We start from the raw sequence: 25,761 nt of genomic DNA, 5'->3' as shown, positions 1-25,761 counted from the left end.
CTAACTTCAGCTTATTCAATTATCTTTGACAATAAAATCTGGTATATATATAAATAGTGTAGCGCTCATAACAAATAAATACATACAATGTGACTCTTCACTGCAATATAAATACTAAAAAGATAATAAAAAAATAAAAAAATCATACAATGTGACTCTTCACTCCAATAGTGCAAAACATGTATAGTGTCAGACCTAAAATATATATCTGTGCCCCTCACTTCGAACCGTGCTCACACACTAAATTAATACAATATCTAAAAATGCGCCTTTCACTTGGAAAAAAACGTGCACATACACTTAATATATTAAATATTAATCCATGTATCAACAAACCCCCTACCAAAACATGGGGCTAAACATAAAGTGCTGAAGTGCAAAAAAATGTCCACTCTTCAAAATGATCAAGAAAATGTCCAATCAGTGATGAATAAAATCATGCAATGTGCAATGGTGTTTAACAATTCCGTGATTGTGCCAACACACTTCTGTTTGTGGCTAGATTGCCTCCTCACCTCCTCCCCGTAACCCCTAGGGGCCAACACGCTTGCAGGATCACCCTGGATCCTTAAATCATATAGGCCAACAGCCTTCTTTCTTCAATGGATCTCCTTGTGGGGCTCCTATTACCCCTGATCAGCCCAGATGTCTCTAGAGAACAGTGGCTCACCCGCCCAGTGAGCCAAAAAAAGAGACCCTCTAAGTGTAGTATTAGTGCAAATATGACTCCTTTATTGCAAAAGAAGGAATAACACTCACATAGTTTGCAGTTCTCCCTCCTCACCAATGTGTGGGTATACTGCATGTGCGTGGGACTTCCTGGGTATACCAAGATGGCGTCGCACGCTGGAAGTGCATCACCGCGCACCGGAAACTGCGTACTCGCGTACCTACGCGTTACGTCACTGTCTACTCGTGACTTCCTCGAGGTAATAAAACCTGGTAGCTGTTTGGTTTCTATGCAGAGCTGCACCAGATTTTGTACTCTAGTTTGAGTAAATCAATCCCACTGTGAGCTCTGCAATAAGCTTCATTACAGAGAGGAATGGAGAACTGCGGACAGCCAAAGTCTTCACGGCAGATCACACATGAAGATCATACACTCTATGGCCAAGGTGTTTGTGAGCACCTGATCATTACTCCTTTATAAGTTTGATGGAAAACTCAATTCAAAACCATGGATTGTTGCCACCCTACCCTTGTGCAGATACTGTATAACAACCTCCCTTCTTATGGAAAACTTTCCAAGATTTTGAAATATGTTTGTGGGAATTTGTGCTCATTCAGACAAAAAAGCATTTGTGAGGTATGAGTATGATGTTGGATGAGAAGACTTGGCTCACAATCGGCATTCCAATTAATCCCAAAGGTGTTCAACAACTGATTCAAGAATATACACCTGGTGATCATTTGTAACCAACCCACAGAACTTACCATTTTTACAAACTGTAATGCAAACATTCTATAGCTTAATAAATTAGATAAATATTCATAAACCAACCCAGTAACCTGCACAGGTCAGGGCTCTGTGCAGGTTCCTCACATTCCTCCACACCAAACTCATCAAACTACACTATATTGCCAAACGTATTGGGACATCCCTCCAAATCATTGGATTCAGGTGTTTCAATCACCTTCATGGCCACAGGTGTATAAAATCAAGCACCTAGGCATGCAGACTGCTTCTACAAACATTTGTGAAAGAATGGGTCTCTCTCAGGAGTACAGTGATTTCAAGTGTGGTACCATGATAGGTTGCCACCTGTGCAATAAGACCATCCATGAAATTTCCTTGCTACTAAATATTCCACGGTCTACTGGAATTCCAACTTTGTGGGAACACTTTGAGGATGGCCCCTTCCTGTTCCAACATGACTGCACACAAGTGCACAAAGCAAGGTCCATAAAGACATGGATGAGCAAGTTTGGTGTGGAGGAACGTGACTGTCCTGCACCTAATACAACACCTTTGGGATGAATTAGAACGTAGACTGCGAGCCAGGCCTTCTCATCCGACATCAGTGCCTGACCTCACAAATGCGCTTCTGGAAGAATGGTCAAACATTCCCATAGACACCCTCCTAAACCTTGTGGACAGCCTTCCCAGAAGAGTTGAAGCTGTTATAGCTGTAAAGGGTGGGCCAACTCAATATTCAAACCTATGGACTAAGACTGGGATGCCATTAAGGTTGTGTGTAAAGGCAGGCCGACCAATACTTTTGTCAATATATTATGGAGCTTGCTTTGTGCTCAGGCTCGGTCATGCTGGAACAGAAAAGGGCCTTTCACTCGAAATTTTGCTACAAGGTTGGATAAACACTTTTGAGTAAAATGCCTTTGCAATCTGTAACATTATCAGTTCTTATCAATGTAAACACCTGAACTAATTTAGAGGCTGTCTACATATTTTTAGTCATATATTTAGGCTGGTCATATTTTGTACAATTTTTACCAAAACCATATAGTATGAGATCAAACCTAAACACTTTCCATTTGTTTGCAGACAGGCAGGCTCTTGCCCTACATAGTTGAAGGTAAATTTAAAGGAAATTGGATAAGAAAATTGTATAATGAATGGCTAGCTTTAGATGTGGTGGTCAGGTGTACACAAACCTTCAGCTATAAAGCGTGTATAACACCACCCTTATTGTGAAAAACAATAGTTTATTGTATTATCTGGCCATATATTGGATTTTTTTACATATGCTTTAGATTTTCTTTTGTATACACACAGCATATTTTACATACCGTATTTTCCGGCGTATAAGACGACTTTTTAGCCCATGAAAATCTTCTGAAAAGTCGGGGGTCGTCTTATACGCCGGTATACGGCGAGCCGGTGTCAGGGTGGCACTTTTTTGAGGGGTGGCACGGTGGCGGAAGGGACACTAAGTACAGGGGCGGGCAGGGGGCTGCTGTACCTTACCTGGCTCCGGTCCCACGACGATCCGGTCCAGGAAGCGCGGCTGCTCCTTCTTTCAGTTCGGCCGCTCGATGATCGTGCGGCCGCTCGGCTCTGCCTCCTCACCGGTGATTGGGCGCCAGCACTTGAAAGGCACACAGGCGACCAATCACCGGCGAGGAGGCGGAGCCGAGCAGCCCCACGAAAATCGAGTGAGGGAGTGGCCAGTAAGTGTGCAGCCGCACCATGCTGTGACACTGGGCACTATTCCTCTCACCCACTGACGCTAACGATGAGGCACTGTTCCTCCCCCACTGACACCAACGATGGGGCACTGTTCCTCCCTCACTGACACCAACGATGGGGCACTATTCCTCCCCCACTGACACCAACGATGGGGCACTATTCCTCCTCCCCACTGACACCAATGATGGGGCACTATTCCACCCCCCCACTGACACCAATGATGGGGCACTATTCCCCCCCACTGACACCAATGATGGGGCACTATTCCTCCCCCACTGACACCAACGATGGGGCACTATTCCTCCTCCCCACTGACACCAACGATGGGGCACTATTTCCCCCCCCCCACTGACACCAATGATGGGGCACTATTCTCCCCACTGATACCAATGATGGGGCACTTTTCCCGCCACTGACACCAATGATGGGGCGCTATTCCTCCCACTGACACCAATGATGGGGCGCAATTCCTGCCACTGATACCAATGATGGGGCGCTATTCCTCCCACTGACACCAATGATGGGGCGCAATTCCTGCCACTGATACCAATGATGGGGCGCAATTCCTCCCACTGACACCAATGATGGGGCGCTATTCCTCCCACTGACACCAATGATGGGGCGCTATTCCTCCCACTGACACCAATGATGGAGCACTATTCCTCCCACTGACACTAATGATGGGACACTATTCCTCCCACTGACACCAATGATGGGGCACGATTCTTCCCACTGACACTAATGATGGGGCACTATTTCATCCACTGACACCAATGATGGGGCACTATTCCTCCCACTGATACCAATGATGGGGCACGATTCTTCCCACTGACACCAATGATGGGGCACTATTCCTCCCACTGACTAATGATGGGACACTATTCCTCACACACTGACACTAATGATGGGGCACCATCATTGGTATCAGTGGGAGGAATAGTGCCCCATCATTGGTATCAGTGGGAGGAATAGTGCCCCATCGTTGGTATCAGTGGGAGGAATAGTGCCCCATCATTGGTATCAGTGGGAGGAATAGTGCCCCATCATTGGTGTCAGAGCGAGGAATCGTGGCCCATCATTGGTATCAGTGGGAGGAATAGTGCCCCATCGTTGGTATCAGTGGGAGGAATAGTGCCCCATCATTGGTATCAGTGGGAGGAATAGTGCCCCATCATTGGTGTCAGAGCGAGGAATCGTGCCCCATCATTGGTGTCAGTGGGAGGAATAGCACCCCATCATTGGAATACCATACTGAAATACCATACCATATTGAAATCAAATCTGATGTTTTTTCATTTTTATTTGGTGTGCGTTGGAAGAGGGGTAGTCTTATACGGCGAATATAGCTCAAACCCTATATTTTAACAGGAAAAGTAGGGGGTCGTCTTATACGCCGGAAAATGCGGTATTTGTTTATTTATTACAGGTACTTATATAGCACTGTCAATTTACGCAGCGCTTTACATATATATTGTACAGTCACATCAGTCCCTAACAATCAAGGGGCGTACAATCAAAGGTCCCTAACTCACATTCATATACTAGGGCCAATTTAGACAGGATCCAATTAACCTACCAGCATGTCTTTGGAGTGTGGGAGGAACCCGGAGTTCCCGGAGGAAACCCACGCAGGTACAGGGAGAACATGCAAACTCCAGGCAGGTGGTGCTGTGGCTGGGATTCGAACCAATAACTTTAGTACTGCCAGGCGGAAGTGCTAGCCATTTAGCCACTGTGCTGCCCAGTCATACATATTTGGTTCTGTTAAAATCATATTGCCCAGAGTAATATGAGGGGAGCGGTACTTGGTGACTAAATTAACACAACAGGACTCAGCAACCTGCAACAACATCTAAAGGCTGATGGCTTTTTATCTGCATGCATTCTATGCATGCAGGTAAAAAACCTTTAGTGTGCAGCTCCCCCCCACATCCCCCCCCCCCCAATACTTACCAGAGCCAGATCTCGATCCAGCTTTGTGCACAGGAGCAGCGGCTCTCCCGGGTCTCTCTCCCCTAATTGGTTGAGCCAATTGCAGCCAGTGAGGAGGGATTGGTAGACAGAACTGACCCACACTCTGTGTGTCCCATAGACACACAGAGGCGGTTTGGGAGCAAGCACACACGAGTGCCCCAGAGCAGGCAACTTGCTCTGGGGGCACTCAGCAAGAGGGAGAGGCCAGAAGCCCCGGCAGGGGACCCGAGAAGAAGAGGATTGGGGCTGCTCTGTGCAAAGCCATTACACAGAGCAAGTAGTTACGATGTTTTTAATATTTTGAAGATAAAAAAATCGAGCATTGAGAACCACTTTAACATGTAGATTAATAGGTGATGATGTCAGTATTCTATTAGTGTCACAGAATAGGATGAATATTCCTTTGATGTAGTTGAGTAACTACCATAGTCATGTGATATTTTGCAACAGCTGGAAAATGTAGCCAAGCAATGAATGCAATGGTTACTGCAACTTATTGAACAAAAAATACAGTATAAATGAAATTAGAATCTTTCTCTCTCTCTATGTGTTAGAATTGTCCATATAAACAGCTTATAGACAGCAGCCTAGCTGCAAATTGCTCTTAGGTGTTCTGCAATTGTATCAACTATACTCAGAGTAATAAAGTGCATGCTTGGGAAAAAAAAACAGATTCAGTACATCTCTCCAACACATGCACATTTCCTCACAATCTGTCTCTTTAAATACGCTGCATGCACAGAAAAACACCTGTTGGTCCTCACACAAATGAAATGGCTCCAATGTATTGTGTTTCCCTGCCTCTGAGGAACTGAAAGCTCAAGCTGTCCAGTTCACCTTCATATACTACAGAACAACTCCCCTATGTTATGAAGATAGAAAGAGGGAGGGGTGTATTGTAGTCCCCAACACATTTCCTGTCCTATCATGACAACGCTGCTCCTCCGTGTATACCGTACAGCGAGTTGAGTGTTGCCATCCTAAAACAGGAAATGTGTTATTGGCAAGATCAGCAGGTGAAAATAAAGGAAACCATGTAAAAAAACTAATACAGATAGGCTTAACATATTTTCTGTAATTACACAAAAATACCTGCTGAGTAATTTGGTGTCCTTTTAACTTCTTGTGCATTGAACTGAAATTTGAAACAATATTTCCCAGTCCTCTTAAAAGCGCTAAATAATACCCCCTACCCATGTTACATAGTTACATTGTTAGTCTGGCTGAAAAAAGACACAAATCCATCCAGTTCAACCATTAAAAAAAAAGATATAATCCTATACCCACAGTTGATCCAGAGGAAGGCAAAAAAAGCCCAGCATAGCCTGATCCAATATGCTCCTGCAGGGAAGAAAATTCCTTCCTGATCTCCTGAGAGGCAATTGGATATTCCCTGGATCAACTTTACCTATAAATGTTAGTATCCAGTTATATTCTGTGTATCTAAGAAAGAATCCAGGCCTTTTTTAAAGCAATCCACTGAGCTGGCCAGAACCAACTCTTCAGGGAGTCTATTCCACATTTTCAAAGCTCTTACTGTGAAGAAACCTTTCCGTGTTTGGAGATTACATTTCTTTTCCTCCAGATGTAAAGAGTGTCCCCTTGTCCTCTGTAATGATCTCAGGGTGAATAACTCTACACAGAGTTCACTATATGAACCACTGATGTATTTATACGTATTGATCATATCCCTCCTTAATCTCCTCTTCTCAAGAGAGAATAAATTCAGTTCCTCTAATCTTTCCTCATAGCTGAGCTCCTCCATGCCTTTTATCAGTTTTGGTTGCCCTTCTCTGTACTTTCTCCAGTTCCCCAATGTTCTTTTTGTGAATTGGTGCCCAAAAATGAACTGCATATTCCAGATGAGGTGTTGCTAATGATTTGTACCGCGGGAAATGATATCTCTCTCTCTGGAGTCTATACCTCTTTTAATACAAGAGAGGATTTTGCTCATTTTAGAAGACGCAGCTTGGCATTGCATGCCATTATTAAGCTTGTGATCTACCAGAACTCCCAGATCCTTCTCCACCATTGATTTCCACAGTTGTACCCCCCCAGTATGTATGATACATGCATATTCTTAGCCCCCAGGTGCAGAACCTTATATTGATCAACATTAAACCTCATTTGCCACATAGTCGCCCAATTAAACAGTTCAATGAGGTCAGCTTGTAAATTGAAGACATCCTGTAAGGATGTTATTCCACTGCACAGCTTGGTGTCATCTGCAAAGACTGAAATGGTATTTTTAATCCCAGACCCTACATTGTTTATAAATATATTAAAAAGTAAGGGTCCCAACACTGAACCTTGGGGTACACCACTGATGACCCTAGACCATTCAGAGTATGAATCATTAACCCCTACTCTTTGAATATGATCTTTTAGCCAGTTTTCTATCCTTTTACATATGGATTGTTCCAAGCCCATAGACTTTACCTTACACATTAGCTGTATGTGGGGAACGCTTTTGCAAAATCCAAGTATACCACGTCCACCGCCACCCCTCTGTCCAAGGTTTTGCTCACCTACTAATAAAAAAAAAATCAGATTTGTTTGACAACTTCTGTCTTTCATGAATCCATGCTGTCTGTTGAATTTTTTTTTCCAGCAAGAACTCATCTATGTGTCTTTTATTAAACTCTCCGGTATCTTCCCAACTATAGAAGTTAAACTAACAGGTCTATAATTACTTTTTTTTAAAGGTGTTATGTTTTTAAAGGAAAAGGCATTGGGTGGGGGGGAGGCTGTAGCCCAGTCCTAGGGTAATAATGTTGCTTCTCCATACAGTAGATAAAGTAGGGTGAGTACGTGTTGTCACCCTGGGACAAGATGTATGGTACTGGCAGGATTACCAGGTGAAAATAAGGGGGAGAAAAACAAATGCAGCCACCACATCTAAGGACTGGTGATCTGCATTATTTTACTTTTTTTTAATTTTGGGTGTAAATACTGGATCTAGCCCTACCTTGGCTGCCTGGCATGTTTGTGGATGAGGTTTAATTCCTAGGAAACAGGACATAATATTTAATCATTCTTCTGCTACCCTTGTGCCTAGAAAGATGACTCCACATTTCTTGAGATGATCTGAATTCAAAGCAGACTAATCCCACTTTCAGTAGGAGATTATCCCTATTCATGCCAGGAAACATCATGTCAGTCTGCTCATCCCATTTATCATCTACTCAGATGCAGTATAATTCATGAACTCCTGCTCTTCTCATTAAAACTTCATGTACAATAATATGTGCCAAATAGACTAACAATAAAAAAAAAACTATGACTATTCTATTAAAATAATTCTATTTGCTGCATCTGATGGGGATGAGATCATTGAAATCTGTTCTGCTGGGGGTTCAGCATAGCAGATCCTGTTATTTACTCAGTCGGAGAGAAAATATTTACCAGTTCACTATAGTGTAGAGCAGCACTAGCCCAACCAAAAAGAGAGTCCACGCTCCAGAAGATCTACTGAAGGTTCCTCTTTCAGGATTGGAACCGATAACGAGGTGGACTAATTCCTTGTTAGGTCTCTGATGAAATAGGGTTTTTTTACCCCATAAATCCCAGCAAGTTTGGGATAGCTACTGGATCTGTTATACAACAGGATTTCTTTTGGAGTGCCCCCAGCTCCTGCAGGCTGCAGGATTGAAGCTACAAATGAACTAGTAACATATCCATTAGATAACTTTACTTACAAGTTCTGGCATTGGGCTCTACTAATCCGCCTGATATGGGCATGCTAATGTGGGTAACCAGGACATTGGCCCCATCTATTGCAGGGTACACGGGGTCCAACACACCGCAATCGCATCTCTCTATAGCAACCAGAATTTCTCACTTCGCTAACTGCCTGTATAAGTACTCATTGCAGAGCTGACTAAACCCAACTCCTCCTCAGCTCTGACATTTCATGTAGACAGATGAGGAGGAGGACCCGGGGAGGAGGGACACTGCTCTGCATTATAGAAAATTATTTGAGGTCTGTAAAAGGTTTAATGGAACCTTGCAAGAAGAGAACACAGTGATCGGGAAGGTGAGGTTGGGGTGGAGGTCATGGACAGGTAACAAAGTTTCATGCTGCAAGGAGTGATTTGAGGGCGGAGGGTAAGCGGAGATGTGCTAGGAGATGCTTTGGGAGGGGAGAGGACTTGTGCTAGAAGGAGGGGAGGGTCAGATTTGAAGTCCGACCCCCCTCAACCCCCCTTCTAGCACAAATGTTCTCCCTTCTTAAAGCACCCCCTAGCACATCTCTGTTTACCCCCCTGCCAACTGCCATAGAGGGGTCATCACAGCATCACCCCAAAAGAGATGTGATGCATATGTTCTGGGTGCCCCCCTTTTTTTTTGGACAAGAGGGAGAGGGGAGTTTTGCTGAAAGGGTAAAGTGGGGAGAATATTGCTTGTGGTGGGAATTTAGTGCTCTCCTGCCCCCTACACTGTGCATTACACAACTCTGATTCCTGCACTCTTTTAGTTCTGTACTCCTGACTTTTACTATGCATTACACACTCCTGGACCCCTGCATTCTGAGCAGTACACTCCTATCCCCTGCATTCTATGCATTACATACTCATGGACCCTGCTCTCTGTGTGTCATGTACTCCTAAACCCGGCACTGACTACAGCACTCTGTGTGTTACATACTCCTGATTCTTGAACACATTGCATTACACCCTGGATGCCTGCACTCTGTGTTCTGTATCCTAAACTCAACACTGTCTGCAGCACTCCTGACCCCTGCACTCTGCCTTACAGACTCCTGCACTATATACACTATATTGTATATTATTTTTCACCAAAGTGGTAATTGTCCTAACAGTTACCATTTTTTTGCCACAGCACGATACCCATGACACAGGTCACTTCCTCCCTGAAGTGTGCCTCATTCTCAAGTTTTAAACTTGGGAGATATGCTATTGTTTTGCCATTGGGTGCTAGTATATCTTCAACAGATATCAATAGTTTGGATTTATTTTACATATAGATAGCTAGGAACCGAACCATAAAGATTTGATAACATTTACTTATATAAAACAGCAATTTGCAAATTCTAGTTACAACTAGTAAGGTTTTTGCTGTTGCCTTGGTACAATCAAAGCATATACATATTACTTAATGAATACAGTTACTGACTATGTTTTTTGCATGCCATCTAATTCATCAAGTGGACTTCTCTTACATAGTTAGTCTGGCTTAAAAAAGACAAAAGTCCATCCAGTTCAACCATTAAAAAAAAAGGTTATAATTCTATACCCACAGTTGATTCAGAGGAAGGCAAAAAAAACCCTGCAAAGCATGATCCAATTTGCTCCTGCAGGGAAAAAAATTCCTTCCTGATTCCCAGAGAGGCAATCGGATATTCCCTGGATCAACTTTACCTATAAATGTTAGTATCCAGTTATATTCTGTGTATCTAGGAAAGAATCCAGGACTTTTTTAAAGCAATCCACTGAGCTGGCCAGAACCAACTCTTGAGGGGGTCTATTCCACATTTTCACAGCTCTCACTGTGAAGAAACCTTTCCGTGTTTGGAGATTACATTTCTTTTCCTCCAGACGTAATGAGTGCCCCCTTGTCCTCTGTGATGACCTCAGGGTGAATAACTCTACACCGAGTTCACTATATGAACCACTGATGTATTTATACATGTTGATCATATCCCCCCTTAATCTCCTCTTCTCAAGAGCTCTACTTTGAGTTCAAGTGCAACAATGCAGAGAATCCTGATTCTATCTTTTTTAATTACTCAGTCCCATACGCCCAAAAATTGGTTCCCAATTGGTTCTTGGGCAGCACAGTGGCTAAATGGTTAGCACTTCCGCCTGGCAGTACTAGGGTCGTTGGTTCGAATCCCAGCCACAGCACCACCTGCCTGGAGTTTGCATGTTCTCCCTGTGCCTGCGTGGGTTTCCTCTGGGTACTCCGGTTTCCTCCCACACTCCAAAGACAAGCTGGTAGGTTAATTGGCTCCTGTCTAATTTGCTCCTATTAAATGTATGTATGAATGTGAGTTAGGGACCTTAGATTGTACACCCCTTGAGGGTTAGGGACTGATGTGAATGTACAATATATATGTAAAGCGCTGCGTAAATTGACGGCGCTATATAAGTACCTGAAATAAATTTAAAAAAATAAAAATAATACCCCCAAGGGAGATGGATATTACAGGCAAATAAGAGCCCCTGCTCGAGTGGATGACATGTCAGACCATGGAATGGAAGTTATGGTGTCTCCTTATAAATGAGAATTATTTTAAACTCATAAAGATGCTCCACCAACATTGAATTACAATAACTGTTTAGAAGAGCTCAGTATCATTACAGAGAACCTGTCAGGATAGAAACCAATATTGACAAGTAGATTCTATAGATAAATGCCTCCTATTCCTCCTAGATTGTAAGCTCGAAAGAGCAGGGCCCTCGATCCCCTCATGTTTTGCATTGTATTGGTATTGTTCTGTCCTATGTTCTGTCCCCCTTTGTAATGTACAGCGCTGAGCGAACCATTGGCGCTTTATAAATACTGTATAATAATAATATTCCTAGTTTACTACTTTTTGAGTCACTGACCCAAACTGGCAAGTAGCCAGTGAAGTATCGGGACATTACTTGTTCTAGGTTAGTGGATGATTAGGTATTCCGGGCAGAATCAAGATAACCTTTAAAACCATCGAGGTAAAGGAGTTCCAACATTTCAATTTAGTTAAGAGTCCTTTTAAAGGGGATAAAATGGCTGCCTGGTCTTACTGTAAGCTACAATTGTTTATATCATCTGCAGCACCCCATGGTGGTTAAATCTATACTCTCGCCTTCTCCCATCCGTTAAAATGAGGCTTTATGGAATGTGTACATATATATATATATATATATATATATATATATATATATATATATATATATATATGTCTGTATTTTTAATGAAATAATAAATGCCAAATAAATCATTAAACTAAATGTCATCTTCATCAGTGGCAGCTGCTCTCCGCACAAGGAAGGGAGGGCGCATATAGGAGCAGGGCAGCGAGAAAACCCCACAGCGGTCTGCAGAGTCACTAGTGGGAAAAAAACAAAGACCTCTTCATGAATGTAACACAGATGTGCCCATAGCCAAACTGTCAGAAGCAGTTAGGATGACAGCTACTCACAGTTCATTATTTCCTTCTCACAGGTCACTGGGTGACAAGCTGGGTCAGGAGGCTTTGTTGGCTGCTACACTTCTCCTCTATTCACTCCTGATATAGGTAAGCTACTTAATATGATAAGCTAATATAGACAAGGCTCCCAAATTAATACTCAAATACCACCGCTCTACAAGGTATTGTGTGGACTAAGATTTCTCCTGCCAACACATTTGGCCATCTTGACACTTTTTATTATCAATTATCTTTTAACTATTTCAGACATAGGGGGCATTGCTCACCCCCCGGTTATTTACAGAAAACACTATATACAGTTATAATATAATGTATATCAAAGTATCGTTTACACTGTGCACTTTTAAAGATCATAAATAATCCCATTTAAAAAGAACTTTAGCTATTTAACATGAAATATAAATAAATAATCAATAATAAATATAAATAAATACATTGCTTTTCTTGATTATTTTTTTTACTTTTTTTTGCGTGTAATTAGGTTATCCAATTTTCTTAATTTTTTAAAAAGAATTTTCAAACAAACGTGCTACAGTAGTTCAAATGTATACTTCAATAAGCAAATGTAACCAATAAAAAGCCATTATTTGCAGGAATTCTAGTTTGCACCACAAGGCTTGTAGGGCCAGGGCAAAAATTACAATCATCATTCCAGCACCAGTGAATCTCAGAAGGGGCAAGTGTCAGGGAATGACAATGAGTTTGGTTTTTACTAAGCCATTATTCACTCCCAGGACAGGCTTTGCCTATTCATCCTTATGTGCAGGGCCGTGGATAAGGGGGTACCAACAGTCCTCCTGTACAGGGCCCAGGCAGATGGGCAGGGAGGATGATCAGCATGGTGGGGTGGGGGATTGCAGTTACTGGAACCGATCCCCTGTATGACTCTCTCTGCAGCAGCTGAAAGTTGGCTTTGTTTCCTATTCCTCCCTTTGGTTTCAGCTGCTGCAGAGAGAGCTATACAGGGGATCAGTTCCATTAATTGTCCCCCACCGCAAGTATCACCCTCCCTGTGCACCATATGTTTCCGTCTGCTGCCCAGGTGCCCCTGTGTGCCCCCATCCCCGCAGTGCAGCAGGCTTCCCTCCTCTCCTTCCCACTGGCAGCTGGAAGCACACAATAGGATCCTTCATGATGGAGAGTTGGGGGAAGGGTCCTGTAAATGTGTCACATTTACCAGCCCTTTCCTGAATGAACACAAGGGGTGATAGATACCAATCACTCGCGGTGTTCATTCATAACTGAAGCCTAGTAAACTCTGTTTTTTTTTGGGGGGGGGGGGTCCTGTCAGATTAGCAGTATGGGGCCCCATGGTTTCTAACTACAGCCCTGCTTATGTGGACACCCATCAGCTATCATGGTGTGCTCATTAGAATTTTTACAGCTTACCTATTATTTTGGTTTATTGTATTGGACTCTTAACATGTGGCAGAACTGCCTTTTGTAGGAAATTACTCTTTATTTTTTTTAAATACTATCAGTACCCGTTTTTGAAAAAATGTTTACGAGTACGCCTGGGTGTATATCTTAAGGGCCATTTCTATTTTTTTATTAATCAGTGCCTTGCCAATTATAAAAAATAAATGGAAACATTATTCATCCTACTTCCTGTGAATGCAGGTCTTCATGGATCCACCTCCAGGACGGCATCGCCACAGTGCCCTGCACACAGAGTACAATGACGTGAAGAACAGTGGAATCAGTGCATGTGCATCACTGAGGATAGTCCAGCTCTGGAGAAGATTCAAAGAGGAAGAGGAGCATGTTATGTAACCAACATGAAGAAATCTGAGAAAAGAAAAGTGTGTGTGGGGGGGGGGGGGGGGCAGTTGGCTTGAACTAGGGTACGGGGAAGGGGGGGGGTGAAATTGGGCTTTTACTTGTGCACAGTTATTACCAATACCACAAATTATAAACAAATCTTTTCCCAACAATTTCCCATCTACAAGTAGAACTACACATTAGTTTACAAATACTGCAAGCTGAGCACTGCCTGTTTAATGGGATCACAGCGTCTTTAAAAATCAGTTTAGGCAAAGTCGAAAAGCTCAATATTTCAAAAACTTAGGATTTGTGTTTGGCTATTCCTCTTCCTAAGGATGTCATAGCTGAGCGAATCAGAACCAGGGGGAAAAAAGCCACCTCCCAATATGCATTAAAACCTTCCCATATATCGCCTTACATGATCTGCTATATACTGTAAGTATCATCAAAAAACAAACTGGATAATATAAAGACATAACAACCATTCACAAACCAACATTCATTGAGAGCTCAATCCTCATTCACTGCCATGGGTACAGTCAGTGCCATATTATGCATAATGCTCCAAATTTTTGATCCAACCATAATATGCATAAGGCATTCTTGAGTCAGTGCCTAGCACAACAAGGTAGGATGAGGGCAACCTTTCACATTTATTGCAGTTTTAATCTTAAATATTGCCTTGTCTCGCTAGTCACCTAGTTGTGTGTAAATTGTGAAGGTGATCCTTCTGAAATCCCACTAAGATGATAAATGATGATCAAACAATGAAGTTCATTACATTGAATTTTTCATACAATTTTCATACTGCTTATATGCCTATTTGAAGTAGCATGTTTCTTTATAATTATCTCAATGTCATTTACCTAACATCAATGAGGATATAAATATATGATCTCCAGGGGCGGACTGACCATTTGGAAACTCGGTCACTGCCCGAGGGCCCGGGGTCAGTAGGGGGCCCCATGAGATGCCCCTGGTACCTTTTTCATAGGCTTTTTTGAGTTTGGGCAAGGACACCGGGGCCCCATGATCCCCTATTGCCCGGGGGCCCAATGAGTTGTCAGTCCGCCCCTGATCATCTCATTGTCTTGATTTGGTTATTCTATAATAACTAAACTTGCAAGTGATACATTTCCACTTGGTCAATAGGACATACATGCCTTTGTGGTTAACTATAGAAAATCAAGACTAAATCAAAGAGAAGAAAAACAGGTACATTTCCAGCAGGTTCCTTAACCTCCCTGGCGGTCTGATTATGTCAGTATTTCTGTGCTCAAAGCGATACATTCGTTTGCATGGAAATATGTCGTTTTTTTATTGTAGGCCTGTAATTCTTAGGAATAACTCACTGAAATCTGTCTGAACAAGAGTCTAGTAAACATCCCGGGTATGATAAAATTTGAAACACAAAATCATAAATTATAATATAATAAATAATCATAAAAAAATAATAATATAATAATAAATTTTATTCAATAATGTAATCAAACCAAAAACACTGAAATTTGAAATAGAGCGTCAAGTTGCCACATCACTGAGCAAAGTCACAAAATCGTTTTCAGTGTCTGATGACGAATTTCCCCACAAATCATTCTCACTCAATTCTGCAAGAGGTTCTAAATTACTATCTCTGTTCTATAGCTGGTCTAAAACTGATTTTGACCTAAAGAGACGCTTTTTGGACGCCATGGACGTTTCTCAGTTTCCAGGCAGAAAGAACAGTAAAAATGCAGGCAGGGCACAGGACAAAGCACTCGGGACAAAATGTATGTGAAATGGTTTGATACAGTAATGTTATACTATGCGATTTTAGTGTATTGAGTGAATGTCACTTTTTAAATTTTTGAATTTCCTGCCGGTTCCGTCCCCTGTACGTTCCGTACGTCCCAAAGCTTGCAGGGAACGAAACCCGGAAGACAGATGCTGGCATCGGCCAGAGGAGATGGCTGGGGACGCTGCAGGGGGGAAATCGCAGGAGTGAAGGACAAGGTAAGTGCTGGAGGGATCCCGGAGCAATGCTGCAGAGTATTCCCGAGTGTCGCTCGGGGTTGCCGCTTTTGGTACTGAAAGTTTACCCCGAGCTACACTTAGGAATACCGCCACGGGGATTAAGAGGCACTATTAGATCTCTAGATATTTTAAGCCAGAAGACCCCCAGCAAAGGAAGACACATCTCCAGCTCTTCTTTGTTTCAGTGCTGCAGTCTCAGAAAGCCTCTTTAGCATTCAAAACGTCTGAAAGTGTCAAATGCCTGTGTCCCCTGCCATGTTCTGGTTCCTTCCTCCAAATCCCTACATTCCTTGAGTTCATTGGAAGAAGCAATAGTTACTGCAAAAGCAGCACTACAAACGCCAACCAGGAGAGTTCAGTACTACATTGTCAGAGATAGGAGAGTCCAGTTGGAGATTTCACCCATGTGTTCATATGCTCTTACAAGAGATGACACACATGAGATTATAAAGATTTGGCAATTTTTTTAGAAGGGGCCAAACCACAAGGCTGAATAATTTTGTGAAATATTCAATGCAGAAACGTAAGTCTTAGCCTACTGTCAGACGTAGAGTTGGATACGTTTGAAAATATTTTCCTCCAGGAGACTCTTTTTGCAGTTTGTAAGCAGGGGGCACATATCTGGATCCTAGCCACTCCACCAACCGGAATTGTGGTTGCTCCACATTAACACTACCCTTCTTTATATGAATCTCATATATGAGCACAGGGCTGCACTGCTAAATTCCAAGACATATGGGCCCAATGCTTATCTCAATTTGATGCCTGTAACCCACTGGATAACATGCCGAAAATCTTGCTCACTTAAAGTGGTTGTAAACCTTCAGACATTAAATATAAACAATGCACTTCAATCTATTGTGTGTACTTGTCTCAATTAAAAGCACTAAGTGTCATTTCTGTCTGCTGCTTTGTTCCTCTGCTATCAGCATGAATCACTTCTCACAATTTTTCCCGACACCAAGAGAAAAATGGTGACAGGGGAGGGAGCTCCTGCAGTTTGACAGTCTCAGCTCTGTTCTTGTGAGCTGTGTGAAGGGAGGGGGGGGGTCTCTTCCCTCCAATCAGCTCTCAGAGCTCTCCTCACTGAGCTCTGCAGAGTGTAACTTCAGCTACCTGCCCCCTTTTTTGTGAACTCTCAGACAAGCTTATAAATTCAGCAATTTGAATGGCTGTAGAGAAGAGAAGACTGCAGATAGACCGATACAACTTATGTAGGAGGATTTGTTTAATCTGTGTGTATCACCCGAGCCCTGTTACTTCACTGGGTATATGCAATGATTTACAACCACTTTAATGCCATTTCACCTACCATGGACTTTAACGTTAATATGTTTTCCATACGCTGCACCTCCAGATTACTACTGCGGAAAAGATAGATGGGAGCCATATTTTTTTTAATGAATGCATGGACCACTTTATACCAGTCTTGAATGTTAATACAATACATCGTATTCCAAAATATTTTCTGAATTGCTCTATAATACAACTTGTCATTACACCAGCATCATTTTAGTTATATTGCAGAGTATGGTATGGTAGATCTAATGTACTATTACAGGTGTTTTTTGTAAATGTTCCCCTTCCTCTTCCCCCCTTTTTTTCTGTACCTTCCCCCTACCCCCTTTTCTTTCTTATCAATAAACATTTTGTTTCAATGTGAGAAATGTAAATCTTTGAAATTTCCATAGTAAAAATGAATAGAAGAGTGGCATTCCTATTTCTTTTTGCCAAGGAAATAAAAAATGTTTGCTAGCAAGCCAGAGGGCTCTGGAGATATTTCAATACTATCTGGAGAATCAATGTAACATGAAACTGAAGGAAAACATCTAATGTCATTGAACAATAAATATCTGTTCTGTCAGTGGCTTACCTTTGAGCTGAGGCCTTGGGATGTTTCTCTTCGAGATTCCTCACCAACGCCACTGTCAGCTGCCTCGCTTCCCCTGGGCCCCCTGCGGGCAGTGGCTGGGCATCCAGCGCTTGTGAAAGCTGCTGTTGATTGAAATGACTGGCATCATTCATAGAACTCTTAAACATGAAATTCATCAATGTCATGCTACATTTACTTACTTATCTCGTTCAAACATGAGGTATCACAATTGTTTAAAGTCTCAGGAAGAGGTGGAAGACATGGTACATACGCTGGTGTATTTACTAGCTTTCTTTATTGTTATCAACATAGGTAGCAGTCAATATGCAGAGTATTTATGCAGTGCAGCAGAGCTATAACTTAAAGTGCATGTCAAGGTAAAATACGTACATACAAAACAAATTAAGTACATCTCCGAAATACATGCACATTTCACCATGTTTTATACTTTTAAAAATATTGAAAATACATAAAAATGCTTTTTGATCCTGCAGAAATCCTATGTACTTCTAACATCCTGTTCAACCACTTGCCACCCACATAACGGATATGTGCAGTGGCAAAGAGGGTGTCAAGGATGGCCAAGGTTTCTGCGCTGAGAACTCGCTCACCATTAGCTCAGAAATAAAGCTGTCATGGACAGCTCTTGGTTCCTAGTCATCATCAGGAGCAGGAGGCATGGGCTTCTGATCATGTGACCACTGTGACAACCAATAACAGTGGTCCCATGATTGGGAAGCCCTGCCCATCCCTGAGCATATAGACACATTTAAAGGGACACCAGAGCTGGCCGGGATGGAGTTAAACTCACATTGCCTTTGCTGTACCAAAATCCCAGCCAGTGTTGTCAGCCCTGTCTGCTGGATTGTAGAACTCCATCCATTTCCCGCTAATCTCTGTCCCATTCCACATCCAGGGGCAGACTGATTATTCGAGCACTCGGGCACTGCCTGAGGGCCCGGGGTCAGTAGGGGGCCCCATGAAATGCCCCTGGTACCTTTTTTATAGGCTTTTTTGAGTGTGCTTTGAGTGTGGGCAAGGACACAGGGACCCCATGATCCTCTATTGCCCGGGGGCCCCATGAGTTGTCAATCCGCCCCGTCCACATCCTTACATGAATGCTACATGAATCATCTGTTCTTACCCAAGATGGCTATGGACAGAAATGCTAGGGGGTGTTTTTCAAAATAAAGCTTGGGGACAGGGGTTTTTTTTAATTTAAATATTTATTTATTTTACATATATAGTACATATTTTATCATTATTCTCATACAAAAACCATTTCCAGATCATTAATTACATTTCTTACTATCTTTATTCCCAATACCACCCCCCCCCCTATCTTTTCCCTCCTCCCCAAATAAGACCTCCCTCCCCCCAAATAAACCCACCCACTCTGCATTGTTCTATTCCCTCTTTTCTCAACTAGAATATAGAATATTTAAATACTTCCATCTCTCTCACACTACTACTTCATATATTTCCCCATAAATTCTTCCCATTTTCTCCACTTCTTAGAGAATAACCCCATCTTGTCTTCTTGCATGTAATACAATTTCTCCATCCTACATATCTGATTCGTTCTCTCCACCCAATCCTCTATCTTAGGCACCTCTGGTCTATGCCAGAACTTAGGTATCAGGCCCTTCGCCGCATTCAAATAGCACCATACACCCGAGTCTTTGTATTTATTTACTGATAGCTCTGTACTATGTAGTAGACACACTTCTGGGTCCAGTCCTATCTTTATCTCAGAGATATTCTCAATTAGTTGAACCATTATCTCCCAGAAACCTTGGATCTTCGGGCACTCCCACCATATATGATATAGCGTGCCTATCTTTCCACATCCCCTCCAGCACTCTACTGTATTTTCCCCACATATCTTATACTCAACCTTCGGTGTAATGTGCCATCTCGCTAAACACTTATAATTTACCTCCACCTCTCTCATACTTATATTCTCGTGTATTAATCTATATATTTTCCTTTGTTTATCTTCATCTATCTCTATTCCCAAGTCTCTTTCACATTTTACTATATACATTGGTTTTGTGTATGTGTCTAACTCAGTGAGGATCTTATAAACTTTAGCCGTGCCCCGCCTCCCGTCACCTCATGTTTCCAACAACCTCTCAAACAGATTCCAATCCTTTCTCAATCTCAACGGTTTTGGAAGGTTTCTGACAAAGTGTTTTAATTGGTGATATCTCCACTCATCTATTTTAATGAAGAGTTCTCTTTCTTTTTTCAAATCCTTAAGTGTTCTCAATTCCTGTCCTTCCATAATATCTCTCAATTGGATATCCTCTTTTTTAAACCATTTTCCTGTGCTCTCCTCCTTACCTGGAGGGAAATAATCCGTGTTCCTCAGTGATATTAATTGTGAATTAAAATCCCATTTCATAAGTTTATGCAATTTGTCCCAAGCCTTTAAAACATTTAATGTAAAAACACTTGTGGTATCTTTTAACCCTCTATATTGTGCTGGTGCCCATATAATTCTACTCAAGGTAACTCCACTTAATTCATTCTCAATCTTAACCCACATCTTCCCCTCTGAGTTATGTGTCCAATCGTAAATTCTCGCTAGAACTGCTGCTCTATAATACCTCTTGATGTCTGGCACTCCCAAACTTCCCTTCTCCTTTTTTCTACTTAACACATCATATTGAGGACATGGGTTGATGGGTGAGTTTGCTTTGAATATTAAACATTAATTAACCAGTTTTTTTGGTTTGTGGTGCTTAGATGCAGTGAAGTTCTGCTTTAAGATATTCAATGGTTAGTTATGGAATTAAATGGGTCAGATATGTTTAAAGATATACAGATGCAGGAAAGCTGATGACTGGCATGCCTCCTACTCCTTCTTCGCTTACTATTTGTTACTGAGCTCACCAATCACATATCAGAGTCAAGAGAATTGGGAGAAGAAGGGCCAATCATCGACTTTTCCACTTTACATTGGTATACTACCAGAATACCTTAAATTTCAGTGGTTTTGGAATATAATTTAGAATTATGCTTTAATTAAAAAACAATTATAAACTCCCAGCTCACACTGAGCACTTTTGGTGACATAAAACAGTTATATCTGATCAGAAAAGGAACAAAGAATACAAGTATACTGTTTTTTTGTGGATTTATACTGTTTTCATGCTGCATATTATTGATATGCCTAAAGTGTTACTAAACCCCGGTCCCTGCATTCACTATATCTGGTCTCCCACAGTACACAGAACATGGAAATGCAATTATTTTAGTAAATATAAACTACTAAATACCTTTTATCATCAGCAGTTAGAGCAGTCTTGTGACTTCTATCAGTGTTCAGCAGGGCACTGGGTAAAGCTTGTAGGAGGAGTTCTCCTTCTGCTCTAGGAGGATGCAGAACCCCTGACCTCTGTTTGGCCCTGTGCTGATCACATTCACTCTCCCAAGAATAAAAAAAAAACCTCTCTAGCAATTCACGCCAAACTGAGCATGTGCAGAGTATTTCCACATGAGATGTCTTATCAGGAGATGGGGGGGGGGGGGGCATTGGAAGAAGGGGAGGATCAGAGAAGACAGGCTCAAAGAGCATTTTTACACAATGCAGAGTATTAACCCCTTAGATTCCACAATGAGTATAACAAGCATGCTATACTGCATATACAGACTGATTTTACTGTTGTGGGTTTAGTAACACTTTAAATGTAGAATCAAACCTTACAGTGAATGATATCTCAACCAAGGCAATTTAGAAACTTTCAGCAATATTCTGATCACTATAAAACAACTACAAACATCTTATTCTGATTTCTATAGACTCTCGCACCAAACTGACCTCTATGGATGAAGCTGTGCCAGTATCCAGGTGAAAAGGAGATGGGATATTGTACGGAGGCTTATGATCCCCTGCCTGACATGTCTTCTCAGTTAGGTCTAATCCCTCTAGGTGGGTCAGGACAAACTCAGGATTAGCCTGCCAGTAAGAAAATATATGGATGTTAGTAAAAAGATATTTGTCATATGTAGTGAAGACACAGTTGCTGGTTATAATATCCTGCCTCCTACTGTATATTTCTGTCGAGCCATTATATTTTAGGCACTTATTTCTTAATAGGGTATGTAAAACCTAACAGTAAACTTCTTTTACTTTCTCTTTTTTTCTGTTAAACATACCACTGAAAGCAATTTGTTCGATAAGTTTGATTTAAAAAAAATACTTTTTGATCCATACAGAAATCTTGTGAGCTGATAACTTCCTGGGCTCTCCGCCTGGACTACACTCTTATCAGTTAGTAATGATTCCATTTCTCTCTTTGGACTACAGAATAACTCCCCCTATGTTATGGAGATGAGGAGAGAGGGATATGTTTTATAGCCCTAAAACACCTTCTATCCTAGGGTGAAAATGTGAACAAAAATTAGCCATTGAGCGAGTTACTTACATACAGTCGTGTATTAACACAAGAATAAGTATCACTTTTTTTTTTTATAAATTTAAGTTTAAGGACACAAGGCAGCAGCCATAACAGTTAACAGAAATGTATCCAGACACAAATGTTAGAATCAGTGTATACAGGGTAAAAGACAAGATAAAATGTCTACAGGGAGCCCATCCGAGCCAATATACCAATCCTGCGATCACGCTTTACTAAAAAGAGAGACATTTAGGCCCGATAGGACCCAAACCACCAGAACTTTGTATCTGCAAAGCATGGAACTGTAAGTCCCTTGGGAGGGGGCTGTGGGGGGCTGGTACTGTCTCACAGTCATTTAGTATATATTATGAACTATTATGAATTAAAATAATTAAAACTGAACTAATAGCAAAACAAGACGGATAAGAAAGAGGAACAAAGGGAAGCAAGAAAAAAGAGGGGGAGAGGGGGGATTTGGGGGGAGGCAGAAAGAAGGAGGAGGGGGAAAGGAAGGTTTTCGTCCAAGGGGGGACAAGTGAACACCCTCAGTCAGCAGGGCCCGGTTCAAAGATTTCTTTACCCTCCTCAGAGTAGACAAACATATTCCACAAACCCCACATCTTGGAGTATGTCTCTCTTCTGTGTTATGAGATCAGGAACAAATCCTCCATCTGGTTCAATTCTTCCACTTTCATGAGCCATAGTCAGATGGGCAGAGGGCTTTCCATTTGAGAGGAATACAAGGTTAGGCAGCGTTAAGGAGATGGCGAAGGATCGATTTTTTGTTATACTTTGGTGGGGATGCTGGAGGCATGTAGAAGGAAAAAAGCTGGGTCATACGGCACCACAGTCAGTGAATTTTTGGATCAAGCGGCAAACCTCTGTCCAAAAACCAATCAATTTAGGACAGGACCACAAAAAATTTAACAATGTACCTCGTTCCCTTCGGCAATGCCAACATGTATCTATGGTATTTGGGAAAAGTTTACACAAGAGGACCGGGGTACGGTCCCATCTAGTGAGAATTCTAAAATTAGTTTCTTGAAACTTTGTACATATAGAAGATTTCAACGTAAATCAAATTATATTTGTCTTCTGAGAGTTGGTAAAGGGACGTGTATTCAATAGTCAGAAGAGGACAAGTATCCATGAAATTTAGTAGCCATGCAGTCCAATAAAAAATTACAAATCCACCTTCAAAGAACAAATGCATCTTACACACACAGTAGCTGTTTTAATGTATAACTAAAAGCAAAAACTTTTTTTTTGGTTTTGGATAGAGTAGAGATGGATTAGAACACCCTTTCTATTTGTCCTGTTTGCCATTATCATCAAAAGTGAAAGTAAAAGAAAATACCAGCTTGGGGGTTGTCCACAGGAAGAGATGGGGAATTTTCCAATGGGGGCACTAGTTCTGGTGACCTGAGGGTCCCCAAATAATTCCCTTAATTTGCAGGGATTATCTCTCACTTTCTGTTTTGGCTATGGGACAGGAAGTGAAGGTGAATCTCCCCAATGGGACACAGATGGCAAAAAAATAAACTCCCTTACTCTAACCAAAATGGACAAAAAAGGTTTTGCTACAGTATTATCTTCTACTTCAATTTATACAAGCACATGTAGACATATAACCACGTGTATTTCCTTTCCCCTGCTGTCTTCACTGAGCTGCACGAAAATCTGGGGTCGTGTCAGTTCATATTTCTTTTATTCCTTTTTCATAAAGTTTGCAAACCAGTTCAATTTTGTATAAGGAGATTACTGAAAGAAAGCATCTTTGGCATCCCTGCAGATGTGAAAACACCCACGGTTAGCTCATCATTGCCCTACAGAGATGAGCAAGAAACATTCACATCTGAATGAATGCTAGGGATAAATTTACTTTCAGACACTCCTCTTCTTCACATACACTTTTGTAGGTGCATGCAGATACTTTCATAAAGCTGAAGTCCAAACAAAAACCACAACCAAACTGGAAGTCCCATACAAGGCTGGAACAAAGGGTGGACATGAAGTTCAGGCTCCCCAGATGTAGCACCCTAATATAGGGGAAAGGGCACCCTGCTGAGAGCACTATATGGATGCTCCAGATCGATGGTGGGCAACTTATGGATCCTGGCTTTCCTTCTATTATGCTACTACTGCTGTCACACTGTGCTTCTCTTGCCCCAACTGCCTATAGCCCTCAAGGAAGACACACTGAGCTTTTGCAACCACCCACCCTGTTACTAGAAAGTAAATGAATACATAAACATGGACAGTGCAAACTCCATGCCAACTACTGGCAGCCAGAGGATGGGGGGGAGCAAAGAACCAGGGCGCCAGAGCACACAGTATGGTGCGCCCATCAACACCATGCATTAGCAGTTGAGAAAGGGGAAGCCATTCCTCAACTTCACCCTTGGTGCTGGATGGCCTTATTCTAACGCTGATCCCATGTATTGATAAAAGATGCAGCTCTGCTAATAAATGTCTGTATTTTACTTTAAGAAATCCAAAAACAGAGTCCCTAACCACCCTGTTGTACCCTGTACGCTGGTGAATTGGATTGTTCCTTGCTGAATCTAAGCCTTTTTCAATCTTGTTGTCAGAGCCTGGGTCCGAACCTGGGCATTCTGCGGTGAGTGGCAATGTTTCTTCTTGCTGAGCCACCTGGAATGCTGAACAGCTCCCTTGACAATCATCTGGATGATCCTACCTTGACCTTGTTTATCATGAACCTTGAACCCCTTGCTCCTTCCATGAACTTCCTGATATAAACTATGTCTCTGCACTTCCTGTTTGCCAGATTATTGTGCTCTCCAGCCAATATCGTGCTCCTTATCATCTCTACTGTTATCCGTATTTTGCTACACTTGTTATTGACCCTTGGCTTGTTCTCAACTACTTTTCTGCCTGATCCAAACCTGCAACTGCTCCTTACCGACCTTGGCTTGTTTACTGACCACGCTTCCGTTTCATCCTTACCTGTTCATACGCTACCCCGGTGGGGTGATCCCGAGGACTGCGACCTGGCGCTAACACGCAGCCAAATCCATCTCCACCATTAGGAGCTCTGGTGAACACTGGTTGGTACTTAGACTCCGTGCCTAGGGTGATCCTACTCCTCCGCCACGGTGACCTGCCTGTGTACCTATCCTGCTGGTTTCAGGTAAGCCTTTCCACTGCTATAGCAACTGGTCTTTGAGCTTGACCCCTGATCGTGACACTTGTCCAAAATTCTCTCCTTGGCTGCCTGTGTAAAGCAGCTAAGCTTTGCCACGCACTCAGGCCCGGACTGGCCATAGGGCACCACATGCCCTTACAAGAGAGCTCCAGAGGGTGAGGGTGAGTCTGGGCCTGCTGGAGGCCATTGATCACTTCACCAAGCCACAGGCAACTGCTGGTGGGGATGGGGGTCGGGGCCGACAGGCTGCTTGTTAACCTT

The 25,761-nt window shown here is 42.2% G+C and overlaps 1 protein-coding gene across 1 annotated transcript in view; it reads right to left on the bottom strand.

Annotated features, from left to right (window-relative positions):
* Window positions 1–25,761, bottom strand: part of LOC149465262 (doublecortin domain-containing protein 1-like) — a 182,897-nt gene that overhangs the window by 144,202 nt on the left and 12,934 nt on the right. The window contains exons 3-4 of the mRNA XM_089673493.1: window positions 21,755–21,892; window positions 17,929–18,050 (exon numbers count right to left, since the gene is read on the bottom strand). Of these exons, the coding sequence (XP_089529619.1) occupies window positions 17,929–18,050; window positions 21,755–21,892 (260 nt within the window). The remainder of the gene's footprint in view (window positions 1–17,928; window positions 18,051–21,754; window positions 21,893–25,761) is intronic.

Source organism: Staurois parvus, unplaced genomic scaffold (assembly GCF_062004578.1).
Source record: "Staurois parvus isolate SC_StPar_1 unplaced genomic scaffold, SC_StPar_1.0 ptg000138l, whole genome shotgun sequence".
Taxonomy (NCBI): Eukaryota; Metazoa; Chordata; class Amphibia; order Anura; family Ranidae; genus Staurois; species Staurois parvus.
The sequence above is the reverse complement of the archived record's forward strand: the minus strand, read 5'-3'. Positions and strand labels throughout refer to the sequence as shown.